The 23,702-nt window shown below is 43.5% G+C and overlaps 1 protein-coding gene across 1 annotated transcript in view; it reads left to right on the top strand.

Annotated features, from left to right (window-relative positions):
• Positions 1 to 377: 377 nt before the first annotated feature.
• The window catches only part of LOC139404713 (ubiquitin-protein ligase E3A-like), a gene marked incomplete at its 3' end in the record, with an annotated part of 30,427 nt that continues 7,102 nt past the window's right edge, over positions 378 to 23,702 (top strand). The window contains 11 exon segments of the mRNA XM_071147346.1: positions 378 to 684; positions 814 to 857; positions 5,784 to 6,091; positions 6,292 to 6,959; positions 7,244 to 7,321; positions 9,587 to 9,742; positions 9,832 to 10,158; positions 17,815 to 17,959; positions 18,458 to 18,663; positions 21,992 to 22,156; positions 23,070 to 23,225. Of these exon segments, the coding sequence (XP_071003447.1) occupies positions 658 to 684; positions 814 to 857; positions 5,784 to 6,091; positions 6,292 to 6,959; positions 7,244 to 7,321; positions 9,587 to 9,742; positions 9,832 to 10,158; positions 17,815 to 17,959; positions 18,458 to 18,663; positions 21,992 to 22,156; positions 23,070 to 23,225 (2,280 nt within the window).

The raw sequence follows: 23,702 nt of genomic DNA on the forward strand, positions 1-23,702 counted from the left end.
GTCCGAGGTGATTCCGTAAACAGCGTGAAAAACATCTCCAAAATATTCATACACGTTTGCAGTGATTTGACCTTTTTCTTCTTTTTTTAAAACTCAGTATCCACCCTCCAGTTGTTGACATGTCCAGTTTGACATAATATGGGTTTCACTTCGATTGAACTAGAATCATCTAGCGTCTTCTCAACTCGCTGCTGCTGTGGTGACAGTTCAGGGGCCCGTTTGATGTGAACTAACGTCCGACTAGCTTGTGTTTGTCAACAATGTAACAATGTCGCAACATTGTAATCATTACGCCGATACTGTCGCAACATTGTAATCATTACGCCGATACTGTTGCAACATGACATGTTTCCAGGGGTGTAATCATTACGCCGATACCGTTGCAAAGCATTTTGGCAACAGAAACCGTTTACTCTAAATGGGAAACGCAAACGAGAGTTTCCATTGGACAAATTCCCCAGTAGGTCCCTCCCCGTGTCGTTCCGTTAGCTTCCGTTTGGTTCTTAAACGGTAAACGGTTTCCGTAATTAATACACCCCAACCTAAATAAAATAATGTTGCAACAATTGTAATGAGTTTGTTGACATCCGGGTGCTGTAGAATATTATCTTCCATGTCAGCACGAACCATATTCTGAATGACGAAGCAAGACTTACTATGTCGAAGGAAGCAAATGAATATGAGGTAGTTGAACTGTATACCTGTTTTATTTCTGTCTTTTTCATGACTTATTATTCCCGAAACAGAAAGCCTAATATAAAGATGATCCTCAAAGGTTAGTTCTCTAACTTCCTCCCATCTCGTCCGTTTCAGAGTACAGTTACCTACGTCACAGAGGACACTAAACCAAGCCGAATGTAAGTGGCAGGTACAGGCATGTTACTACTACTAATGCCCCATATTCTCATTTGGCACACAGTTTTTTGAAAACAATTGTTCTGCAATTCCTATTTGGACTGAACATGTATTGAAATATCATTCTGATAAGACACTGTGGTGTAAGGATAGATATTATTATTCTGATAAGACACTGTGGTGTCAGGATAGATATTATAATTCTGATAAGACACTGTGGTGTAAGGATAGATATTATTATTCTGATAAGACACTGTGGTGTCAGGATAGATATTATAATTCTGATAAGACACTGTGGTGTAAGGATAGATATTATTATTCTGATAAGACACTGTGGTGTAAGGATAGATATTATTATTCTGATAAGACACTGTGGTGTAAGGATAGATATTATTATTCTAATATTTAAGGATATATATTATCATTCTGATATGTAAGGATATATATTATCATTCTGATATGTTTGGATAGATATTATAATTCTGATATGTAAGGATAGATATTATAATTCTAATATGTAAGGATATATATTATAATTCTAATATGTAAGGATAGATATTATCATTCTGATAAGACACTGTGGTGTAAGGATAGATATTATCATTCTGATAAGACACTGTGGTGTCAGGATAGATATTATAATTCTAATATGTAAGGATATATATTATTATTCTGATATGTAAGGATATATATTATCATTCTGATATGTAAGGATAGATATTATCATTCTGATATGACATTGTGATGTAAGGATAGATATCATCATTCTGATAAGACACTGTGGTGTAAGGATAGATATTATCATTCTGATATGTAAGGATAGATATTATCATTCTGATATGTAAGGATAGATATTATCATTCTGATATGTAAGGATAGATATTATCATTCTGATATGTAAGGATAGATATTATCATTCTGATATGTAAGGATAGATATTATCATTCTGATATGTAAGGATAGATATTATCATTCTGATATGTAAGGATAGATATTATCATCCTGATTTGTAAGGATAGATATTATCATTCTGATATGTAAGGATAGATATTATCATTCTGATATGTAAGGATAGATATTATCATCCTGATATGACATTGTGATGTAAGGATAGATATTATCATTCAAATCAAATCAAATTTTATTTGTCACATACACACGGTTAGCAGATGTTTATGCGAGTGTAGCGAAATGCTTGTGCTTCTAGTTCCGACAATGCAGTAATAACCAACAAGTAATCTAACTAACAATTCCAAAACGACTGCCTTATACACAGTGTAAGGGGATAAAGAATATGTACATAAGGATATATGAATGAGTGATGGTACAGAGCAGCATAGGCAAGATACAGTAGATGATATCGAGTACAGTATATACATATGAGATGAGTATGTAAACAAAGTGGCATAGTTAAAGTGGCTAGTGATACATGTATTACATAAGGATGCAGTCGATGATATAGAATACAGTATATACGTATGCATATGAGATTAATAATGTAGGGTAAGTAACATTCTGATATGTCATTGTGATGTAAGGATAGATATTATCATTCTGATATGTAAGGATAGATATTATCATTCTGATATGTAAGGATATGGGGCGGCAGCGTAGCCTAGTGGTTAGAGCGTTGGACTAGTAACCGGAAGGTTGTTCAAACCCCCGAGCTGACAAGGTACAAATCTGTCGTTCTGCCCCTGAACAGGCAGTTAATCCACTGTTCCCAGGCCGTCATTGAAAATAAGAATTTGTTCTTAACTGACTTGCCTGGTTAAATAAAGGTTAAAAAAAAATATATATATATATATTATTATTGTGATGTAAGGATAGATATTATCATCCTGATATGTAAGGATAGATATTATCATTCTGATATGTAAGGATAGATATTATCATTCTGATATGTAAGGATAGATATTATCATTCTGATATGTAAGGATAGATATTATCATTCTGATATGTAAGGATAGATATTATCATTCTGATATGTAAGGATAGATATTATCATTCTGATATGTAAGGATAGATATTATCATCCTGATATGTAAGGATAGACATTATCATTCTGATATGTAAGGATAGATATTATCATTCTGATATGACATTGTGATGTAAGGATAGATATTATCATCCTGATATGTAAGGATAGATATTATCATTCTGATCATTCTGTAAGGATAGATATTACTTACCCTACATTATTATCATTCTGATATGTCAGGATAGATATTATCATTCTGATATGTAAGGATAGATATTATCATCCTGATATGTAAGGATAGACATTATCATTCTGATATGTAAGGATAGATATTATCATTCTGATATGACATTGTGATGTAAGGATAGATATTATCATCCTGATATGTAAGGATAGATATTATCATTCTGATCATTCTGTAAGGATAGATATTATCATTCTGATATGTAAGGATAGATATTATCATTCTGATATGTAAGGATAGATATTATCATTCTGATATGTAAGGATATATATTATCATTCTGATATGTAAGGATAGATATTATTATTCTGATATGACATTGTGATGTAAGGATAGATATTATCATTCTGATATGACATTGTGATGTAAGGATATATATATTATCATTCTGATATGTAAGGATAGATATTATCATCCTGATATGTAAGGATAGATATTATCATTCTGATATGTAATCATATATACAGTGCCTTGCGAAAGTATTCGGCCCCCTTGAACTTTGCGACCTTTTGCCACATTTCAGGCTTCAAACATAAAGATATAAAACTGTATTTTTTTGTGAAGAATCAACAACAAGTGGGACACAATCATGAAGTGGAACGACATTTATTGGATATTTCAAACTTTTTTAACAAATCAAAAACTGAAAAATTGGGCGTGCAAAATTATTCAGCCCCTTTACTTTCAGTGCAGCAAACTCTCTCCAGAAGTTCAGTGAGGATCTCTAAATGATCCAATGTTGACCTAAATGACTAATGATGATAAATACAATCCACCTGTGTGTAATCAAGTCTCCGTATAAATGCACCTGCACTATGATAGTCTCAGAGGTCCGTTAAAAGTGCAGAGAGCATCATGAAGAACAAGGAACACACCAGGCAGGTCCGAGATACTGTTGTGAAGAAGTTTAAAGCCGGATTTGGATACAAAAAGATTTCCCAAGCTTTAAACATCCCAAGGAGCACTGTGCAAGCGATAATATTGAAATGGAAGGAGTATCAGACCACTGCAAATCTACCAAGACCTGGCCGTCCCTCTAAACTTTCAGCTCATACAAGGAGAAGACTGATCAGAGATGCAGCCAAGAGGCCCATGATCACTCTGGATGAACTGCAGAGATCTACAGCTGAGGTGGGAGACTCTGTCCATAGGACAACAATCAGTCGTATATTGCACAAATCTGGCCTTTATGGAAGAGTGGCAAGAAGAAAGCCATTTCTTAAAGATATCCATAAAAAGTGTAGTTTAAAGTTTGCCACAAGCCACCTGGGAGACACACCAAACATGTGGAAGAAAGTGCTCTGGTCAGATGAAACCAAAATTGAACTTTTTGGCAACAATGCAAGACGTTATGTTTGGCGTAAAAGCAACACAGCTCATCAGCCTGAACACACCATCCCCACTGTCAAACATGGTGGTGGCAGCATCATGGTTTGGGCCTGCTTTTCTTCCGCAGGGACAGGGAAGATGGTTAAAATTGATGGGAAGATGGATGGAGCCAAATACAGGACCATTCTGGAAGAAAACCTGATGGAGTCTGCAAAAGACCTGAGACTGGGACGGAGATTTGTCTTCCAACAAGACAATGATCCAAAACATAAAGCAAAATCTACAATGGAATGGTTCAAAAATAAACATATCCAGGTGTTAGAATGGCCAAGTCAAAGTCCAGACCTGAATCCAATCGAGAATCTGTGGAAAGAACTGAAAACTGCTGTTCACAAATGCTCTCCATCCAACCTCACTGAGCTCGAGCTGTTTTGCAAGGAGGAATGGGAAAAAATGTCAGTCTCTCGATGTGCAAAACTGATAGACACCCCAAGCGACTTACAGCTGTAATCGCAGCAAAAGGTGGCGCTACAAAGTATTAACTTAAGGGGGCTGAATAATTTTGCACGCCCAATTTTTCAGTTTTTGATTTGTTTAAAAAGTTTGAAATATCCAATAAATGTCGTTCCACTTCATGATTGTGTCCCACTTGTTGTTGATTCTTCATAAAAAAATACAGTTTTATATCTTTATGTTTGAAGCCTGAAATGTGGCAAAAGGTCGCAAAGTTAAAGGGGGCCGAATACTTTCGCAAGGCACTGTATTATCATTCTGATATGTAAGGATAGATATTATCATTCTGATATGTAAGGATAGATATTATCATTCTGATATGTAAGGATAGATATTATCATTCTGATATGTAAGGATAGATATTATCATTCTGATATGTCAGGATAGATATTATCATTCTGATATGTAAGGATAGATATTATCATTCTGATATGTAAGGATAGATATTATCATTCTGATATGTAAGGATAGATATTATCATCCTGATTTGACATTGTGATGTAAGGATAGATATTATCATTCTGATATGTAAGGATAGATATTATTATTCTGATATGACATTGTGATGTAAGGATAGATATTATCATTGGATAATATGGATCAATTTGCAACATTGGAGCCAAATCATAGGCCTGCTACATTTTCCTCCGAATGCATGCAATGCTGTGATTAACTTACGATTAGTACATTTAGCATAACTGTTGCATCGCTAGTTTATTCTGACTGTTTTGATTGTTTTTGTGCTTTTTAAATAACATTGTATCTTCCATGTGTGATTTGTTAGTCATGTGATGAGCAAGCTTCCTTTTCAATGGTCATCGTACTAAAACCTTGTCACTTCCTGTTTGAATGTCCTGTACAGGAAGAGAGCGGCTGCAAAGCATCTAATTGAGCGCTACTTTTGCCAGTTAACAGAGGGCTGTGGAAATGGGGCCTGCACGAATGAGTTCTGTGCTTCGTGTCTTGGTTTTCAACCGCTGGATCACAACGCGGCGGCTATCAGAGCCCTGGAGCTCTATAAAATGAATGCCAAACTGTGTGGTCGTCACTCTGCTGCCTTCCCTGACAACAGCAGTGCCAAAGAAACCCACCCTACCTTATTGGGCGATCGTCACGGGAAGATGCCAGACCACGAAGACAACCTGTTTCCTCCTAGGGAAGACTTCAGAGGTAAACACAATACTTTTCACAGTCCCAAAATGGCACCCTGTATAGTGCACTGCCCTGTGTGACCTTTTTTCTCGAGAGAATCAAATGGTTGTTCATGCCTTCATTTTAGAGAGAATCAAATGGTTGTTCATGCCTTCATTATAGAGAGAATCAAATGGTTGCTCATGCATTCATTTTCCCTGTGATCTCTCTGTGTCCAGAGGTGCATTACCTGACCGAGGAGAAGGTGTATGAGATCCTGAGTATCTGTGAGGGGAAGAAGGACTACTCTCCTCTGATCCGAGTCATCGGGAGGATCTTCTCCAGCGCTGACGGGCTGGTGCAGAGCTTCAGGAAAGACAAGGAGCAACACCCCAACACCAAGGAGCAGCGTAAGACCCACCAGGCCAAAGATGAGGACAAGGACGAGGACGACAAGGAGAGAACCACCGCCATGGAGCAGGAATCAGAGGCCTCGGCGTCCGTGGAGGGAGCGACGGGAGCGACGGAGAACAGACTGGGTCCTGTGGAGATCTCAGTGGACATAGAAGCTGTGAGGAGAGTGTACGACAGACTCCTCTCCAACGAGAAGATGGAATCGGCCTTCCTCAACGCCCTGGTCTACCTAACTCCCAACGTAGAGCTGGATCTAACCTATCTAGACGTGTACGACACCAACCCAGACTACCTAAACATCTTCATCATCGTGATGGAGAACAGCAGCCTCCACAGCCCAGAGTACCTGGAGATGGCCATGCCTCTGTTCTGTAAGTGTATGAGTAAACTCCCTCTGCCTGCCCTGGCCAAGCTGACGCGCCTGTGGTCTCAGTACAGTGTAGAGCACATCAGACGTATGATGGAGACCTTTCAGCAGCTCATCACCTACACGGTAACGTTACATTCTTTTATTTGATTTTAAGCTTTTTATTTCATTCATGCTCGCAGTCGACCAGACTGAATTATACAGAATGCACAGTTACATGCTCAATATTCTCTATTCGTTTTTGTCATTTTCTACTTACCTAGAGTTTGATTCCTCCGTAATGAATAGTGCTAACTCGATCTAAACCAGAAGTCATTTGTCACATGCACAGGATACAGCAGGTGTAAACAGTACAGTGAAATACATAGCTGTTATACGCATTTTTAAATGTATTATTCTCATTTATTAAGGTAATCAGCAACGAGTACGACAGCGACAGTCTGGTCAACGATGACGAGTGTGTGGTGGCTGCAGCCAAGTGTCTGAAGGTACTGTTCTGATTTGAAACTGCCTTGGTCAATCTGATCTGACGGACATGCTCGTTCCATACAAACTATTAGCAACACCTAGGAGTAGAACCAAGGTCCATTAGCAATACCTAGGAGTAGAACCAAGGTCCATTAGCAATACCTAGGAGTAGAACCAAGGTCCATTAGCAATACCTAGGAGTAGAACCAAGGTCCATTAGCAATACCTAGGAGTAGAACCAAGGTCCATGGCTTGCAGCCAAGTGTCTGAAGGTACTGTTCTGATTTGATACTGCCTTGGTCAATCTGATCTGACGGACATGCTCGTTCCATACAAACTATTAGCAACACCTAGGAGTAGAACCAAGGTCCATTAGCAATACCTAGGAGTAGAACCAAGGTCCATTAGCAATACCTAGGAGTAGAACCAAGGTCCATTAGCAATACCTAGGAGTAGAACCAAGGTCCATTAGCAATACCTAGGAGTAGAACCAAGGTCCATGGCTTGCAGCCAAGTGTCTGAAGGTACTGTTCTGATTTGATACTGCCTTGGTCAATCTGATCTGACGGACATGCTCGTTCCATACAAACTATTAGCAACACCTAGGAGTAGAACCAAGGTCCATTAGCAATACCTAGGAGTAGAACCAAGGTCCATTAGCAATACCTAGGAGTAGAACCAAGGTCCATTAGCAATACCTAGGAGTAGAACCAAGGTCCATTAGCAATACCTAGGAGTAGAACCAAGGTCCATTAGCAATACCTAGGAGTAGAACCAAGGTCCATTAGCAATACCTAGGAGTAGAACCAAGGTCCATTAGCAATACCTAGGAGTAGAACCAAGGTCCATTAGCAATACCTAGGAGTAGAACCAAGGTCCATTAGCAATAACTAGGAGTAGAACCAAGGTCCATTAGCAATACCTAGGAGTAGAACCAAGGTCCACTAGCAATACCTAGGAGTAGAACCAAGTTCCACTAGCAATACCTAGGAGTAGAACCAAGATCCAATACCTAGTAGTACCTAGGAGTAGAACCAAGGTCCACTAGCAATACCTAGGAGTAGAACCAAGGTCCACTAGCAATACCTAGGAGTAGAACCAAGGTCCATTAGAAATACCTAGGAGTAGAACCAAGGTCCATTAGCATGGCTAGCAGGGGATGAAGGATGAGGAGGGCGTGGTTGTGAAGTCATTGATGTGCGCGGTAGCAGTGAGAACATGTGGGTCTGAGCAGGTTTTACCTTTATTTAACAAGGCAAGGCAGTTAAGAACAAATTATTATTTTCAATGACGGCCTAGGAACAGTGTTCAGGGGCAGAACAACAGATTTGACAGCCTTGTCAGCTCGGGGATTTGATCTTGCAACCTTTTGGTTACTAGCCCAACGCTCTAACCACTAGGCTACCTGCCTCTAACCACTAGGCTACCTGCTCTAACCACTAGGCTACCTGCCTCTAATTGCTAGGCTACCTGCCTCTAACCGCTAGGCTACCTGCCTCTAACCGCTAGGCTACATGCCTCTAACCACTAGGCTACATGTCTCTAACCACTAGGCTACCTGCCTCTAACCACTAGGCTACCTGCCTCTAACCACTAGGCTACCTGCCTCTAACCACTAGGCTACCTGCCTCTAACCACTAGGCTACCTGCCTCTAACCACTAGGCTACGCTGCCGCCTCTACACTCTAACCACTAGGCTACGCTGCCGCCTCTCCACTCTAACCACTAGGCTACGCTGCCGCCTCTACACTCTAACCACTAGGCTACGCTGCCGCCTCTACACTCTAACCACTAGGCTACGCTGCTGCCTCTACACTCTAACCACTAGGCTACGCTGCCGCCTCTACACTCTAACCACTAGGCTACGCTGCCACCTCTACACTCTAACCACCAGGCTACGCTGCCGCCTCTACACTCTAACCACCAGGCTACGCTGCCGCCTCTACACTCTAACCACCAGGCTATGCTGCCGCCTCTACACTCTAACCACTAGGCTACGCTGCTGCCTCTACACTCTAACCACTAGACTACCTGCCTCCTCTACACTCTAACCACCAGGCTACGCTGCCACCTCTACACTCTAACCACTAGGCTACGCTGCTGCACGCGTAGTGATGGAGGATCATTTGCTTTCCAGTTTTTTTCAAAATCATTGACGAGAAAAGTGTGAGCCACCCGATTGGGTATCTGTCTTGAAAAAAATAATAATCTTGTTTTACTGTAAAGCGTTTTGCATTTTTTAATTTTTTTTTAAAATACATGTTAAATAAAGTTTGTTTTTGAAGCTGGTGTTCTACGCCAACGTCCTGGGAGGAGACCTGGATACGGGTCACAATGAGGAGGAGGAGCCTGCATCAGAGTCCAGCGAGCTCACCCTGCAGGAGCTCCTGGGGGAGGAGAGGAGTAACAAGAAGGGGCCCCGGGTCGACCCTTTGGAGAAGGTGAGACGACCTCAATGGAAATATATTGTTCTGGTTTCTGTGTTATCCACAATGATTTAAATACAATATATTTCAAACCAATTGAAAAGGAGCTGGGCGTCAGGACCCTGGACTGCAGACGACCCCTCATCCCCTTCGAGGAGTTTGTCAACGAGCCTCTGAACGACGTTCTAGAGATGGACAAGGACTTCACCTTCTTCAAGGTGGACTCGGAGAGTAAGTTCTCCTTCCAGAGCTGTCCCTTCATCCTCAACGCCTGCACCAAGAGCCTGGGACTGTACTACGACAACCGCATCAGCATGTACAGCGAGAGGAGGATCACAGCGCTCTACAGCCTGGTACAAGGACAGCAGCTCAACCCATACCTCAGGCTCAAAGTACGCCGAGACCACATCATCGACGACGCCCTCGTGAGGGTGAGTCACAAACAACGCACGCACACACACTTGTTGGTGTAATGTTGAAGGGGAACTGCACCTGCTGATTTGGCCTCGTTTTTTTTGGGGGGGGGGGGGGGGGGGCTTGCTCCTTATTAAGAAATGCTGGCGGCCATGACGGAAGCCAAACGCGAGTTGGCTTGGGGGTGTGGTTTGATGTGGCCACCACCAAGACACACCCCATCTGTCAGAACCTAGTCCGCAGCGGTTTCCTCTCCACTCAGTCACAACAAGCCTCCTGCAGGTTGAGTTCAGTAACTACAGGCAGATGTACGGTGAGATGCCAGAGGAACTGTTTAATATGTCCGTCGTCTACAGAGTAATATGAGAAGAATTCCCTAAATATATGTAGATATTATAATCTAAGTGTTTTGATAACTTTTAAATGTAGTAACAGGTCCATATAGAATAAACCATCCTTTATATAAAACCATAGAAGAAGTGTCAGTATCAAGCCTGTCTGTCAGAGTAAAACCATAGAAGAAGTGTCAGTATCAAACCTGTCTGTCAGAGTAAAACCATAGAAGAAGTGTCAGTATCAAACCTGTCTGTCAGAGTAAAACCATAGAAGAAGTGTCAGTATCAAACCTGTCTGTCAGAGTAAAACCATAGAAGAAGTGTCAGTATCAAGCCTATCTGTCAGAGTAAAACCATAGAAGAAGTGTCAGTATCAAACCTGTCTGTCAGAGTAAAACCATAGAAGAAGTGTCAGTATCAAGCCTATCTGTCAGAGTAAAACCATAGAAGCAGTGTTATCCGGTGTGATGCCCCGTATATAACAGGAGTTCCCTGATCCAGAACCATCCTTTACATAAAACCATAGAAGAAGTGTTCTTCCTGTGTGATGCCCCTATATAACAGGAGTTCCCTGATCCAGAACCATCCTTTACATAAAACCATTGAAGAAGTGTTCTTCCTGTGTGATGCCCCGTATATAACAGGAGTTCCCTGATCCAGAACCATCCTTTACATAAAACCATTGAAGAAGTGTTCTTCCTGTGTTATGCCCCGTATATAACAGGAGTTCCCTGATCCAGAACCATCCTTTACATAAAACCATAGAAGAAGTGTCAGGATCAAACCTGTCTGTCAGAGTAAAACCATAGAAGAAGTGTCAGTATCAAACCTATCTGTCAGAGTAAAACCATAGAAGAAGTGTCAGTATCAAGCCTGTCTGTCAGAGTAAAACCATAGAAGAAGTGTCAGTATCAAGCCTATCTGTCAGAGTAAAACCATAGAAGAAGTGTCAGTATCAAGCCTGTCTGTCAGAGTAAAACCATAGAAGAAGTGTCAGTATCAAGCCTGTCTGTCAGAGTAAAACCATAGAAGAAGTGTCAGTATCAAGCCTATCTGTCAGAGTAAAACCATAGAAGAAGTGTTATCCTGTGTGATGTCCCGTATATAACAGGAGTTCCCTGATCCAGAACCATCCTTTACATAAAACCATAGAAGAAGTGTTCTTCCTGTGTGCTGTCCATTCAGAGACATCAGTATCTGTCTGTCAGAGTGTCAGGTCTCTGTCCATTCAGAGACATCAGTATCTGTCTGTCAGAGTGCCAGGTCTCTGTCCATTCAGAAACATCAGTATCTGTCTGTCAGAGTGCCAGGTCTCTCTCCATTCAGAGACATCAGTATCTGTCTGTCAGAGTGCCAGGTCTCTCTCCATTCAGAGACATCAGTATCTGTCTGTCAGAGTGCCAGGTCTCTGTCCATTCAGAGACATCAGTATCTGTCTGTCAGAGTGCCAGGTCTCTGTCCATTCAGAGACATCAGTATCTGTCTGTCAGAGTGCCAGGTCTCTGTCCATTCAGAGACATCAGTATCTGTCTGTCAGAGTGCCAGGTCTCTGTCCATTCAGAGACATCAGTATCTGTCTGTCAGAGTGCCAGGTCTCTGTCCATTCAGAGACATCAGTATCTGTCTGTCAGAGTGCCAGGTCTCTCTCCATTCAGAGACATCAGTATCTGTCTGTCAGAGTGCCAGGTCTCTCTCCATTCAGAGACATCAGTATCTGTCTGTCAGAGTGCCAGGTCTCTCTCCATTCAGAGACATCAGTATCTGTCTGTCAGAGTGCCAGGTCTCTCTCCATTCAGAGACATCAGTATCTGTCTGTCAGAGTGCCAGGTCTCTGTCCATTCAGAGACATCAGTATCTGTCTGTCAGAGTGCCAGGTCTCTGTCCATTCAGAGACATCAGTATCTGTCTGTCAGAGTGCCAGGTCTCTCTCCATTCAGAGACATCAGTATCAAGCCTGTCTGTCGGTGAGGACTCCATCACATCTTACAAGTCTCCATGTGAACTATCTAGCTAAAGAGAGGTGGTGGCTGATGACGTGGTAGGCACAGCTTGGTAGGCACAGCTTGGTAGGCACAGCTTGGTAGGCACAGCTTGGTAGGCACAGCTTGGTAGGCACAGCTTGGTAGGCACAGCTTGTCCCATTATTGAATCATATAATTGAGGATTAGCTGATAACTGCCAGAAAACAAACATTCTTGATAATCTTGAACTATTTATTGATCAGCATTTTGATACGTTTGAAAAATAATCTGATTCATTGAGAGGCGAACGAGAGAAGACCTTTCCTCAGCGAGCAAAACAACTGAAGGGATACCGCTGTCTAAAATTCCAAATTTAACATTGGAGGAAGACATTTTATAACTATGAGAGAGCAGTTTAAAAAAAACAGGATCTATTGCCTGGGCTGCTGGGGGAGGTTGAGGCCTTTAACAACAGGATGTATTGCCTGGGCTGCTGGGGGAGGTTGAGGCCTTTAACAACAGGATCTATTGCCTGGGCTGCTGGGGGAGGTTGAGGCCTTTAACAACAGGATGTATTGCCTGGGCTGCTGGGGGAGGTTGAGGCCTTTAACAACAGGATCTATTGCCTGGGCTGCTGGGGGAGGTTGAGGCCTTTAACAACAGGATGTATTGCCTGGGCTGCTGGGGGAGGTTGAGGCCTTTAAAAACTGGATCTATTGCCTGGGCTGCTGGGGGAGGTTGAGGCCTTTAACAACAGGATGTATTGCCTGGGCTGCTGGGGGAGGTTGAGGCCTTTAACAACAGGATGTATTGCCTGGGCTGCTGGGGGAGGTTGAGGCCTTTAACAACAGGATCTATTGCCTGGGCTGCTGGGGGAGGTTGAGGCCTTTAACAACAGGATGTATTGCCTGGGCTGCTGGGGGAGGTTGAGGCCTTTAAAAACTGGATCTATTGCCTGGGCTGCTGGGGGAGGTTGAGGCCTTTAACAACAGGATGTATTGCCTGGGCTGCTGGGGGAGGTTGAGGCCTTTAACAACATTATCTATTGCCTGGGCTGCTGGGGGAGGTTGAGGCCTTTAAAAACTGGATCTATTGCCTGGGCTGCTGGGGGAGGTTGAGGCCTTTAAAAACTGGATCTATTGCCTGGGCTGCTGGGGGAGGTTGAGGCCTTTAAAAACTGGATCTATTGCCTGGGCTGCTGGGGGGGAGGTTGAGGCCTTTAAAAACTGGATCTATTGCCTGGGCTGCTGGGGGAGGTTGAGGCCTTTAACAACAGGATCTATTGCCTGGGCTGCTGGGGGAGGTTGAGGCCTTTAACAACAGGATCTATTACCTGGGCTTGTGAGGGAGGTTGAGGCCTTTAAAAACTGGATCTATTGCCTGGGCTGCTGGGGGAGGTTGAGGCCTTTAACAACAGGATGTATTGCCTGGGCTGCTGGGGGAGGTTGAGGCCTTTAACAACAGGATGTATTGCCTGGGCTGCTGGGGGAGGTTGAGGCCTTTAACAACAGGATATATTGCCTGGGCTGCTGGGGGAGGTTGAGGCCTTTAACAACAGGATGTATTGCCTGGGCTGCTGGGGGAGGTTGAGGCCTTTAACAACAGGATGTATTGCCTGGGCTGCTGGGGGAGGTTGAGGCCTTTAACAACAGGATCTATTGCCTGGGCTGCTGGGGGAGGTTGAGGCCTTTAACAACAGGATCTATTGCCTGGGCTGCTGGGGGAGGTTGAGGCCTTTAACAACAGGATCTATTGCCTGGGCTGCTTGGGGAGGTTGAGGCCTTTAAAAACAGGATCTATTGCCTGGGCTGCTGGGGGAGGTTGAGGCCTTTAACAACAGGATGTATTGCCTGGGCTGCTGGGGGAGGTTGAGGCCTTTAACAACAGGATCTATTGCCTGGGCTGCTGGGGGAGGTTGAGGCCTTTAAAAACTGGATCTATTGCCTGGGCTGCTGGGGGAGGTTGAGGCCTTTAACAACAGGATGTATTGCCTGGGCTGCTGGGGGAGGTTGAGGCCTTTAACAACAGGACTGGATTTCAGTAATAAAATGGAAGAAATACGAGCAGAAAATAAGATCTTGGAAACTAGGACTACATGTCTCTCTGCTGATAGGACTATAACAGGATATAATGAGGACTACATGTCTCTGCTGATAGGACTATAACATGATATCATGAGGACTACATGTCTCTGCTAATTGGACTATAACAGGATATAATGAGGACTACATGTCTCTCTGTTGATAGGACTATAACAGGATATAATGAGGACTACATGTCTCTCTGCTGATAGGACTATAACAGGATATAATGAGGACTACATGTCTCTTTCCTGATAGGACTATAACAGGATATAATGAGGACTACATGTCTCTCTGTTGATAGGACTATAACAGAACATAATGAGGACTACATGTCTCTCTGCTGATAGGACTATAACAGGATATAATGAGGACTACATGTCTCTCTGCTGATAGGGCTATAACAGGATATAATGAGGACTACATGTCTCTCTGCTGATAGGAATATAACAGGATATAATGAGGACTACATGTCTCTCTGCTGATAGGACTATAACAGGATATAATGAGGACGACATGAAATACTGTGCCTTCGTAGGATTCAGACCCATTGACGTTTTCCACATTTTTTTAGTTTAGAGCCTTATTCTAAATTTGATTAAATCAGCTGTAGGTGTCATGGAGAGCAGGTAGTTTGCCCCCGGTGATGCGTTGTGCAGACCTCAATACCCTCTGGAGAGCCTTACAGTTGTGGGCGGAGCAGTTGCTGTACCAGGCGGTGATACAGCCTGACAGGATTCTCTCGATTGTGCATCTAAAAGTTTGTCAGGGTTTTGGGTGACAAGCCACATTTCTTCAGCCTCCTGAGGTTGAAGAGGCGCTGCTGCGCCTTCTTCGCCACGCTGTCTGTGTGGGTGGACCAATTCAGTTTGTCCGTTATGTGTACGCCGAGGAACTTAAAACTTACTACCCTCTACACTACTGTCCCATCAATATGGATAGGGGGGTGCTCCCTCTGCTGTTTCCTGAAGTCCACAATCATCTCCTTTGTTTTGTTGACGTTGAGTGTGAGGTTATTTTCCTGACACCACACTCTGTCCGAGTGCCCTCACCTCCTCTCTGTAGGCTGTCTCATCGTTGTTGGTAATCAAGCCCACTACTGTTGTGTCGTCTGCAAACTTGATGATTGAGTTGGAGGCGTGCATGGCCACGCAGTCATGGGTGAACAGAAAGTAGAGGAGGGGGCTGAGCACACACCCTTGTGGGGCCCAAGTGTTGAGGGTCAGCGAAGTGGAGATGTTGTTTCCTACCTTCACCACCTGGGGGCAGCCTGTCAAAAGTCCAGGACCCAATTACACAGGGAGAGGTTGTGACCCAGGTCCTCCAGCTTGATGATGAGCTTTGAGGGCACTATGGTGTTGAAGGCTGAGCTGTAGTCAATGAACAGCATTCTTACATAGGTATTCCTTTTGTCCAGATGGGATAGGGCAGTGTGAAGGCGATTGCATCGTCTGTGGACCTGTTGGGGCGGTATGCAAATTGGAGTGGGTCTAGGGTATCAGGTAGGGTGGAGGTGATATGATCCTTGACTAGTCTCTCAAAGCACTTCATGATGACAGAAGTGAGTGCTACGGGGCGGTAGTCATTTAGTTCAGTTATCTTAGCCTTTTTGGGTACAGGAACAATGGTAGCCATCTTGAAGCATGTGTGGGGACAACAGACTGGGATAGGGAGCGAATGAATATGTCCGTAAACACACCAGCCAGCTGGTCTGCGCATACTCTGAGGACGCAGCTAGGGATTCCATCTGAGCCAGCAACCTTGCGAGGGTTAACACATTTAAATGAGGGGGGGGGGTGCATTCCTTGTTAGTGAGCCGCGATGGTGGCACTGTATTATCCTCAAAGTGGGCAAAGAAGGTGTTTAGTTTGTCTGGAAGCTTGATGTCGGTGTTCGTGACGTGGCTAGTTTTCTTTTTATAGTCCGTGATTTCCTGTAGACCTTTGCCACATGCGTCTTGTGTCTGAGCCGTTGAATTGCGACTCCACCTTGTCCCTGTACAAGGCATTTCGCGTGTTTGATTGCCTGCCATATGAGTTCTGTTATACTCACAGACATCATTAAAACAGTTTTAGAAACTTCAGAGTGTTTTCTATCCAATACTATTAATAATATGCATATATTAGCATCTGGGACAGAGTAGCAGGCAGTTTACTCTGGGCACCTTATTCATCCAAGCTACTCAATACTGCCCCCCTGTCACCAAGAAGTTAAGCACGTAGTCTGTAAAAATTGCCTCTCCTCAGTTGCAACACTCACTTCTGAGTTCCAAACTGCCTCTGGAATCAACGTCAGCACAAGAACTGTTCAGCGGGAGCTTCATGAAATGGGTTTCCATGGCCAATCAGCCACACACAAACCAAAGATCACCATGTGCAAATGCCATGCCTCAGCTGGAGGGGTGTAAAGCTAGCCACCATTGGACTATGGAGCAGTGGAAACGCGTTCTCTGGAGTGATGAATCACTCTTCAGCATCTGGCAGTCCAACGGAAGAATCCGGGTTTGGCGGATGCCAGGAGAACGCTACATGCCCGAATGCATAGTGCCAACTGTAAAGTTTGGTGGAGGAGGAATAATGGTCTGGGGCTGTTTTTCATCGTTTGGACTAGGCCTCCCAGTGAAGGGAAATCTTAACACTACAGCATACAATTGTATTCTAGACGATTCTGTGCTTCCAACTTTGTTGCAACAGTTTGGGGAAGGACAGTTCCTGTTTCAGCATGACAATGCACCCGTGCACAAAGCGAGGTCCATACAGAAATGATTTGTTAAGATCGGTGTGGAAGAACTTGACTGGCCTGTTCAGAACCCTGACCTCATCAAACACCTTTGGGGTGAATTGGAACGCCGACTGCGAGCCAGGCCTAATCGCCCAACATCAGTGCCCAACCTCACTAATGCTCTTGTGGCTGAATGGAAGCAAGTCCCCACAGCAATGTTCCAACATCTAGTGGAAAGCCTTCCCAGAAGAGTGGAGGCTGTTATAGCAGCAATGTTCCAACATCTAGTGGAAAGCCTTCCCAGAAGAGTTTAGGCTGTTATAGCAGCAATGTTCCAACATCTAGTGGAAAGCCTTCCCAGAAGAGTGGGGGCTGTTATAGCAGCAATGTTCCAACATCTAGTGGAAAGCTTTCCCAGAAGAATGGAGGCTGTTATAGCTGTAAAGGGGGGGACCAACTCCATATTAATGCCCATGATTTTGGGATGAGATGTTGGACGAGCAGGTGTTCCACATACATTTGGTCATGTCGTGTATCTTGCTGTTTCTCCTAACCTGCTTTTCTGCGTCCTACAGTTGGAGATGATCGCCATGGAGAACCCAGCGGACCTGAGAAAGCAGCTGTTTGTAGAGTTTGAAGGAGAGCAGGGCGTCGACGAGGGAGGAGTGTCTAAAGAGTTTTTCCAGCTTGTCCTCGAGGAGATGTTCAATCCTGATATTGGTAAGATACTCTTCTACTTTAAGATTTTTGAAGATTAGGACAAAACATGTTTATGACACGTCTTACTGATCACTCAGGTGTTTATTTGTATTATTTATTCATCAGAAAACTGTCCAACTGTCCTCGTGGTGTGTTTATGTTCTTAAAAAAAAAAGAAAAATTAGACTGTCACTGTAATATAGATTTTAATGGGTCCCAGGAGAGGAGAGGAGAGGAGAGGAGAGGAGAGGAGAGGAGAGGAGAGGAGAGGAGAGGAGAGGAGAGGAGAGGAGAGGACGTTGGATTATTGAGGAGAGGAGAGGAGAGGAGAGGAGAGGAGAGGAGAGGAGAGGAGAGGAGAGGAGAGGAGAGGGAGAGGGAGAGGGAGAGGGAGGAGAGGAGAGGAGAGGACGGATTATTGAGGAGAGAAGGAAGACAGTAGCAAGTGTTACTGAGTGGACAATTTGTGGCTACATAAATAAAACATAATGAATTAATAAAATGTGTTCCTTCCTTCAGGCATGTTTACATATGATGATTCCACCAAGCTGTTCTGGTACAACCCGTCCTCTCTGGAGAACGAGGCCCAGTTCACCCTGATAGGCATCATCTTGGGCCTGGCCATCTACAACAACTGTATCCTGGATGTTCACTTTCCCATGGTGGTCTACAGGAAACTGATGGGGAAGAAAGGCACCTATCTGGACCTGACAGACTCACACCCGGTACTGGAACATGTTTCAACTTGTTTCAATGTGATTTGTCGTTAATGTAACATGTTTAAACCTGTTATGATATGATATAGTAAGTAGGCTTGTGCCAGAACGGCTTCCGAGCTTCTCTCCTGTTTCTGTAGCAGTGGTGGAAATGGTGCCCAACTATCATACTTGAGTAAAGGTAGAAAACATACCTTCATAGAAAATGACTCGAGTAAAAGTCACCCAGTAAAACTTTACTTGAGTAACAGTATTTTGTTAAAACTATACTTAAGTATTAAAAGCAAATAATTTCAAATTCCTTATATTAAGCATACCAGATGGCACCATTTTAATTTTATTTATGGAAAGCCAAGGGCACACTCCCAACATTCGGACGTAATTTACAAACGAAGCATGTGTATTTAGTGAGTGCGCCAGATCAGAGGCAGTAGGGATGACCAGGGATGTTCTCTGTTTAGTGAGTCCTTCAGATCAGAGGCAGTAGGGCTGACCAGGGATGTTCTCTGTTTAGTGAGTGCGCCAGATCAGAGGCAGTAGGGATGACCAGGGATGTTCTCTGTTTACTGAGTCCTCCAGATCAGAGGCAGTAGGGATGACCAGGGATGTTCTCTGTTTAGTGAGTCCTCCAGATCAGAGGCAGTAGGGATGACCAGGGATGTTCTCTGTTTAGTGAGTCCTCCAGATCAGAGGCAGTAGGGATGACCAGGGATGTTCTCTGTTTAGTGAGTCCTCCAGATCAGAGGCAGTAGGGCTGACCAGAGATGTTCTCTGTTTAGTGAGTGCGCCAGATCAGAGGCAGTAGGGATGACCAGGGATGTTCTCTGTTTACTGAGTCCTCCAGATCAGAGGCAGTAGGGATGACCAGGGATGTTCTCTGTTTAGTGAGTCCTCCAGATCAGAGGCAGTAGGGATGACCAGGGATGTTCTCTGTTTAGTGAGTCCTCCAGATCAGAGGCAGTAGGGATGACCAGGGATGTTCTCTGTTTAGTGAGTCCTCCAGATCAGAGGCAGTAGGGATGACCAGGGATGTTCTCTGTTTAGTGAGTCCTCCAGATCAGAGGCAGTAGGGCTGACCAGGGATGTTCTCTGTTTAGTGAGTCCTCCAGATCAGAGGCAGTAGGGATGACCAGGGATGTTCCCTGTTTAGTTAGTCCTCCAGATCAGAGGCAGTAGGGATGACCAAGGATGTTCTCTGTTTAGTGAGTCCTCCAGATCAGAGGCAGTAGGGGTGACCAGGGATGTTCTCTGTTTAGTGAGTCCTCCAGATCAGAGGCAGTAGGGATGACCAGGGATGTTCTCTGTTTAGTGAGTCCTCCAGATCAGAGGCAGTAGGGATGACCAGGGATGTTCTCTGTTTAGTTAGTCCTCCAGATCAGAGGCAGTAGGGATGACCAGGGATGTTCTCTGTTTAGTGAGTCCTCCAGATCAGAGGCAGTAGGGATGACCAGGGATGTTCTCTGTTTAGTGAGTCCTCCAGATCAGAGGCAGTAGGGATGACCAGGGATGTTCTCTGTTTAGTGAGTCCTCCAGATCAGAGGCAGTAGGGATGACCAGGGATATTCTCTGTTTAGTGAGTCCTCCAGATCAGAGGCAGTAGGGATGACCAGGGATGTTCTCTGTTTAGTGAGTCCTCCAGATCAGAGGCAGTAGGGATGACCAGGGATGTTCTCTGTTTAGTGAGTCCTCCAGATCAGAGGCAGTAGGGATGACCAGGGATGTTCTCTGTTTAGTGAGTCCTCCAGATCAGAGGCAGTAGGGACGACCAGGGATGTTCTGTTTAGTGAGTCCTCCAGATCAGAGGCAGTAGGGGTGACCAGGGATGTTCTCTGTTTAGTGAGTCCTCCAGATCAGAGGCAGTAGGGATGACCAGGGATGTTATCTGTTTAGTGAGTCCTCCAGATCAGAGGCAGTAGGGATGACCAGGGATGTTCTCTGTTTAGTGAGTCCTCCAGATCAGAGGCAGTAGGGATGACCAGGGATGTTCTCTGTTCAGTGAGTCCGCCAGATCAGAGGCAGTAGGGATGACCAGGGATGTTCTCTGTTCAGTGAGTCCGCCAGATCAGAGGCAGTAAGGATGACCAGGGATGTTCTCTGTTTAGTGAGTCCTCCAGATCAGAGGCAGTAGGGATGACCAGGGATGTTCTCTGTTTAGTGAGTCCTCCAGATCAGAGGCAGTAGGGATGACCAGGGATGTTCTCTGTTCAGTGAGTCCGCCAGATCAGAGGCAGTAGGGACGACCAGGGATATTTCGTTGATAAGTGCGTCAATTTGACTATTTTCCTGTCCTGCTAAGCATTCAAAATGTAACGAGTACTTTTGGGTGTTGGGGGAAATTGTATTTAGTAAAAAGTATAATATTTTCTCAAGGAAAGTAAAAGTAGTCAAAAATATAAATAGTAAAGTACAGATACCCCCCAAAGAACTACTGAAGTTGTACTTTAAGGTATTTTTTACTTAAGTACTTTACAGCACCGAGCGTGAGTAGCGTGATACACAAGTACAACCCTTGGACAAGACACTAGTCTATCGCAGGGCCAATATGATATAGGCCGATGTCATTTTTTAATAGAGTTGCCCATAAGTTTTTTTTTTAAAGAGGGGAAAAAAGGAAGTCACATTGGATAAAAAGGGTCTGCTAAATGTCATATTATTATTATTATTATTATTATCATTATTATTATTATTATTATTATTATTAGGGATGGGCGTCTTTCAAAACGATTGGATACATGGGCTCCGATACGATACAGGAACCATACATTTAGTGATTCAGTTTGATTTAGAAGAACGAATCGATGCACTAACATTTCCATAAACGCATCCATTTTCTTTTCTAAATTCAAAGCTGCTGCTGATGGAAGTTCATGAGCTGGGCCTCTTTGAATTGGATCTCTCTGAGCTGACGTGTGTGTGTGTGTGTGTGAATTATACCACCCTACACTCAGTTAGGAAGGGCAACGTTACCTTTTTGACCCCCCCAACACACCTTTTAGATCTGAACACACACTAATATTTTTTGCAGATTTAAAGTGTTACAGCTGTATAATGTATCTTTAAAAATGAGCTATTATTATTTGACCAGCAGGGTCAGATAATAATGATAATAATAACAATATGATAATAATGATAATAATAACAATAACAATAACAATAATTGTGAGCAAACATTTCATAACTGCAGTTCAAACACTCCACATGGCAGCACCCTTTCATTAGAAATAGTAGAAGAAGAGCATGGACTACTTCAAAATGGAGATGCCCATGCTCTCGCAGACGCCACAACAGGACAGATACAACGTTGAGTCCTCTAACTATCTGTATGGTTCTCTGCCAGGTTCTGTACCAGAGTCTGAGGGAGCTGCTGGACTATGAGGGGGATGTGGAGGAGGACATGATGATCACCTTCCAGATCTCACAGACTGACCTGTTTGGCGACCCCATCACTTACGACCTGAAGGAAAACGGGGACAAGATACCTGTTAATGCGGACAATAGAAAGGTAGGATACCTGTTGTTGTCTAGTCTGTCACAGGTCCACTGACTGAAGTATCTAGTCTATCACAGAACCACTGGCTGAAGTATCTAGTCTATCACAGGACCACTGAAGTATCTAGTCTATCACAGGACCACTGAAGTATCTAGTCTATCACAGGACCACTGAAGTATCTAGTCTATCACAGGACCACTGAAGTATCTAGTCTATCACAGGACCACTGAAGTATCTAGTCTATCACAGGACCACTGAAGTATCTAGTCTATCACAGGACCACTGAAGTATCTAGTCTATCACAGGACCACTGAAGTATCTAGTCTATCACAGGACCACTGAAGTATCTAGTCTATCACAGGACCACTGAAGTATCTAGTCTATCACAGGTCCACTGAAGTATCTAGTCTATCACATGACCACTGAAGTATCTAGTCTATCACAGGACCACTGAAGTATCTAGTCTATCACATGGCTACTGACTGAAGTATCTAGTCTATCACAGAACCACTGGCTGAAGTATCTAGTCTATCACAGGACCACTGAAGTAACTAGTCTATCACAGGACCACTGAAGTATCTAGTCTATCACAGGACCACTGAACTATCTAGTCTATCACAGGTCCACTGAAGTATCTAGTCTATCACAGGTCCACTGAAGTATCTAGTCTATCACATGACCACTGAAGTATCTAGTCTATCACAGGACCACTGAAGTATCTAGTCTATCACAGGACCACTGAACTATCTAGTCTATCACATGGCTACTGGCTGAAGTATCTAGTCTATCACAGGACCAATGGAGTATCTAGTCTATCACATGACCACTGAAGTATCTAGTCTACCACAGGACCACTGAAGTATCTAGTCTACCACTGAAGTGAATGATGACATTGTTTTGACTGTTTCCTATCTGTGATCTCCAGGAGTTTGTGTCTCTGTATGGTGATTACATACTTAATAAGAGTGTGGAGCGCCAGTTCAAAGCCTTCAGAAGGGGCTTCCAGATGGTCACCAACGAGTCGCCTCTCAAGTGTTTATTTAGACCTGAGGAAGTGGAGCTACTGATCTGTGGAAGCAGGGTAAGTAGGATTTTTCTTAGGAATTTCACTTTAAGCCTATGATTTATAAAAAACTGAAATAGGCATGAAGGCATGCAGTGCCTTCATAAAGTATTCTCACCCCTTGACTTTTTCCACATTTTGTTGTTACATCCTGAACATAAAATGGATTATTACTAAGATTTTTTTTTTTATATTTAAAAAAATGTCACTGGCCTACACACAATACCCCATAATGTCAAAGTGAAATTATGTCTTGAGTCAATAAGTATTCAAACCCTTTGTTATGGCAAGCCTAAATAATTTCAGGGATTTTTTTTTTGCTTAACCCCCTTCCGGTTGATGCACGGAAATCAAAATTAGCATAATAATAAAAAAATCCCCATAACAATCTGTCACTTTAACCTCTAGCGTCGAGCAATCCCGTATCCGGGAGCGTAATCATAGCCTCAAGTTCATTACCATAACGCAACGTTTCCTATTCATGAAAATCGCAAA

This window comes from Oncorhynchus clarkii, unplaced genomic scaffold (genome assembly GCF_045791955.1).
Source record: "Oncorhynchus clarkii lewisi isolate Uvic-CL-2024 unplaced genomic scaffold, UVic_Ocla_1.0 unplaced_contig_4364_pilon_pilon, whole genome shotgun sequence".
NCBI classification, from domain to species: Eukaryota; Metazoa; Chordata; class Actinopteri; order Salmoniformes; family Salmonidae; genus Oncorhynchus; species Oncorhynchus clarkii.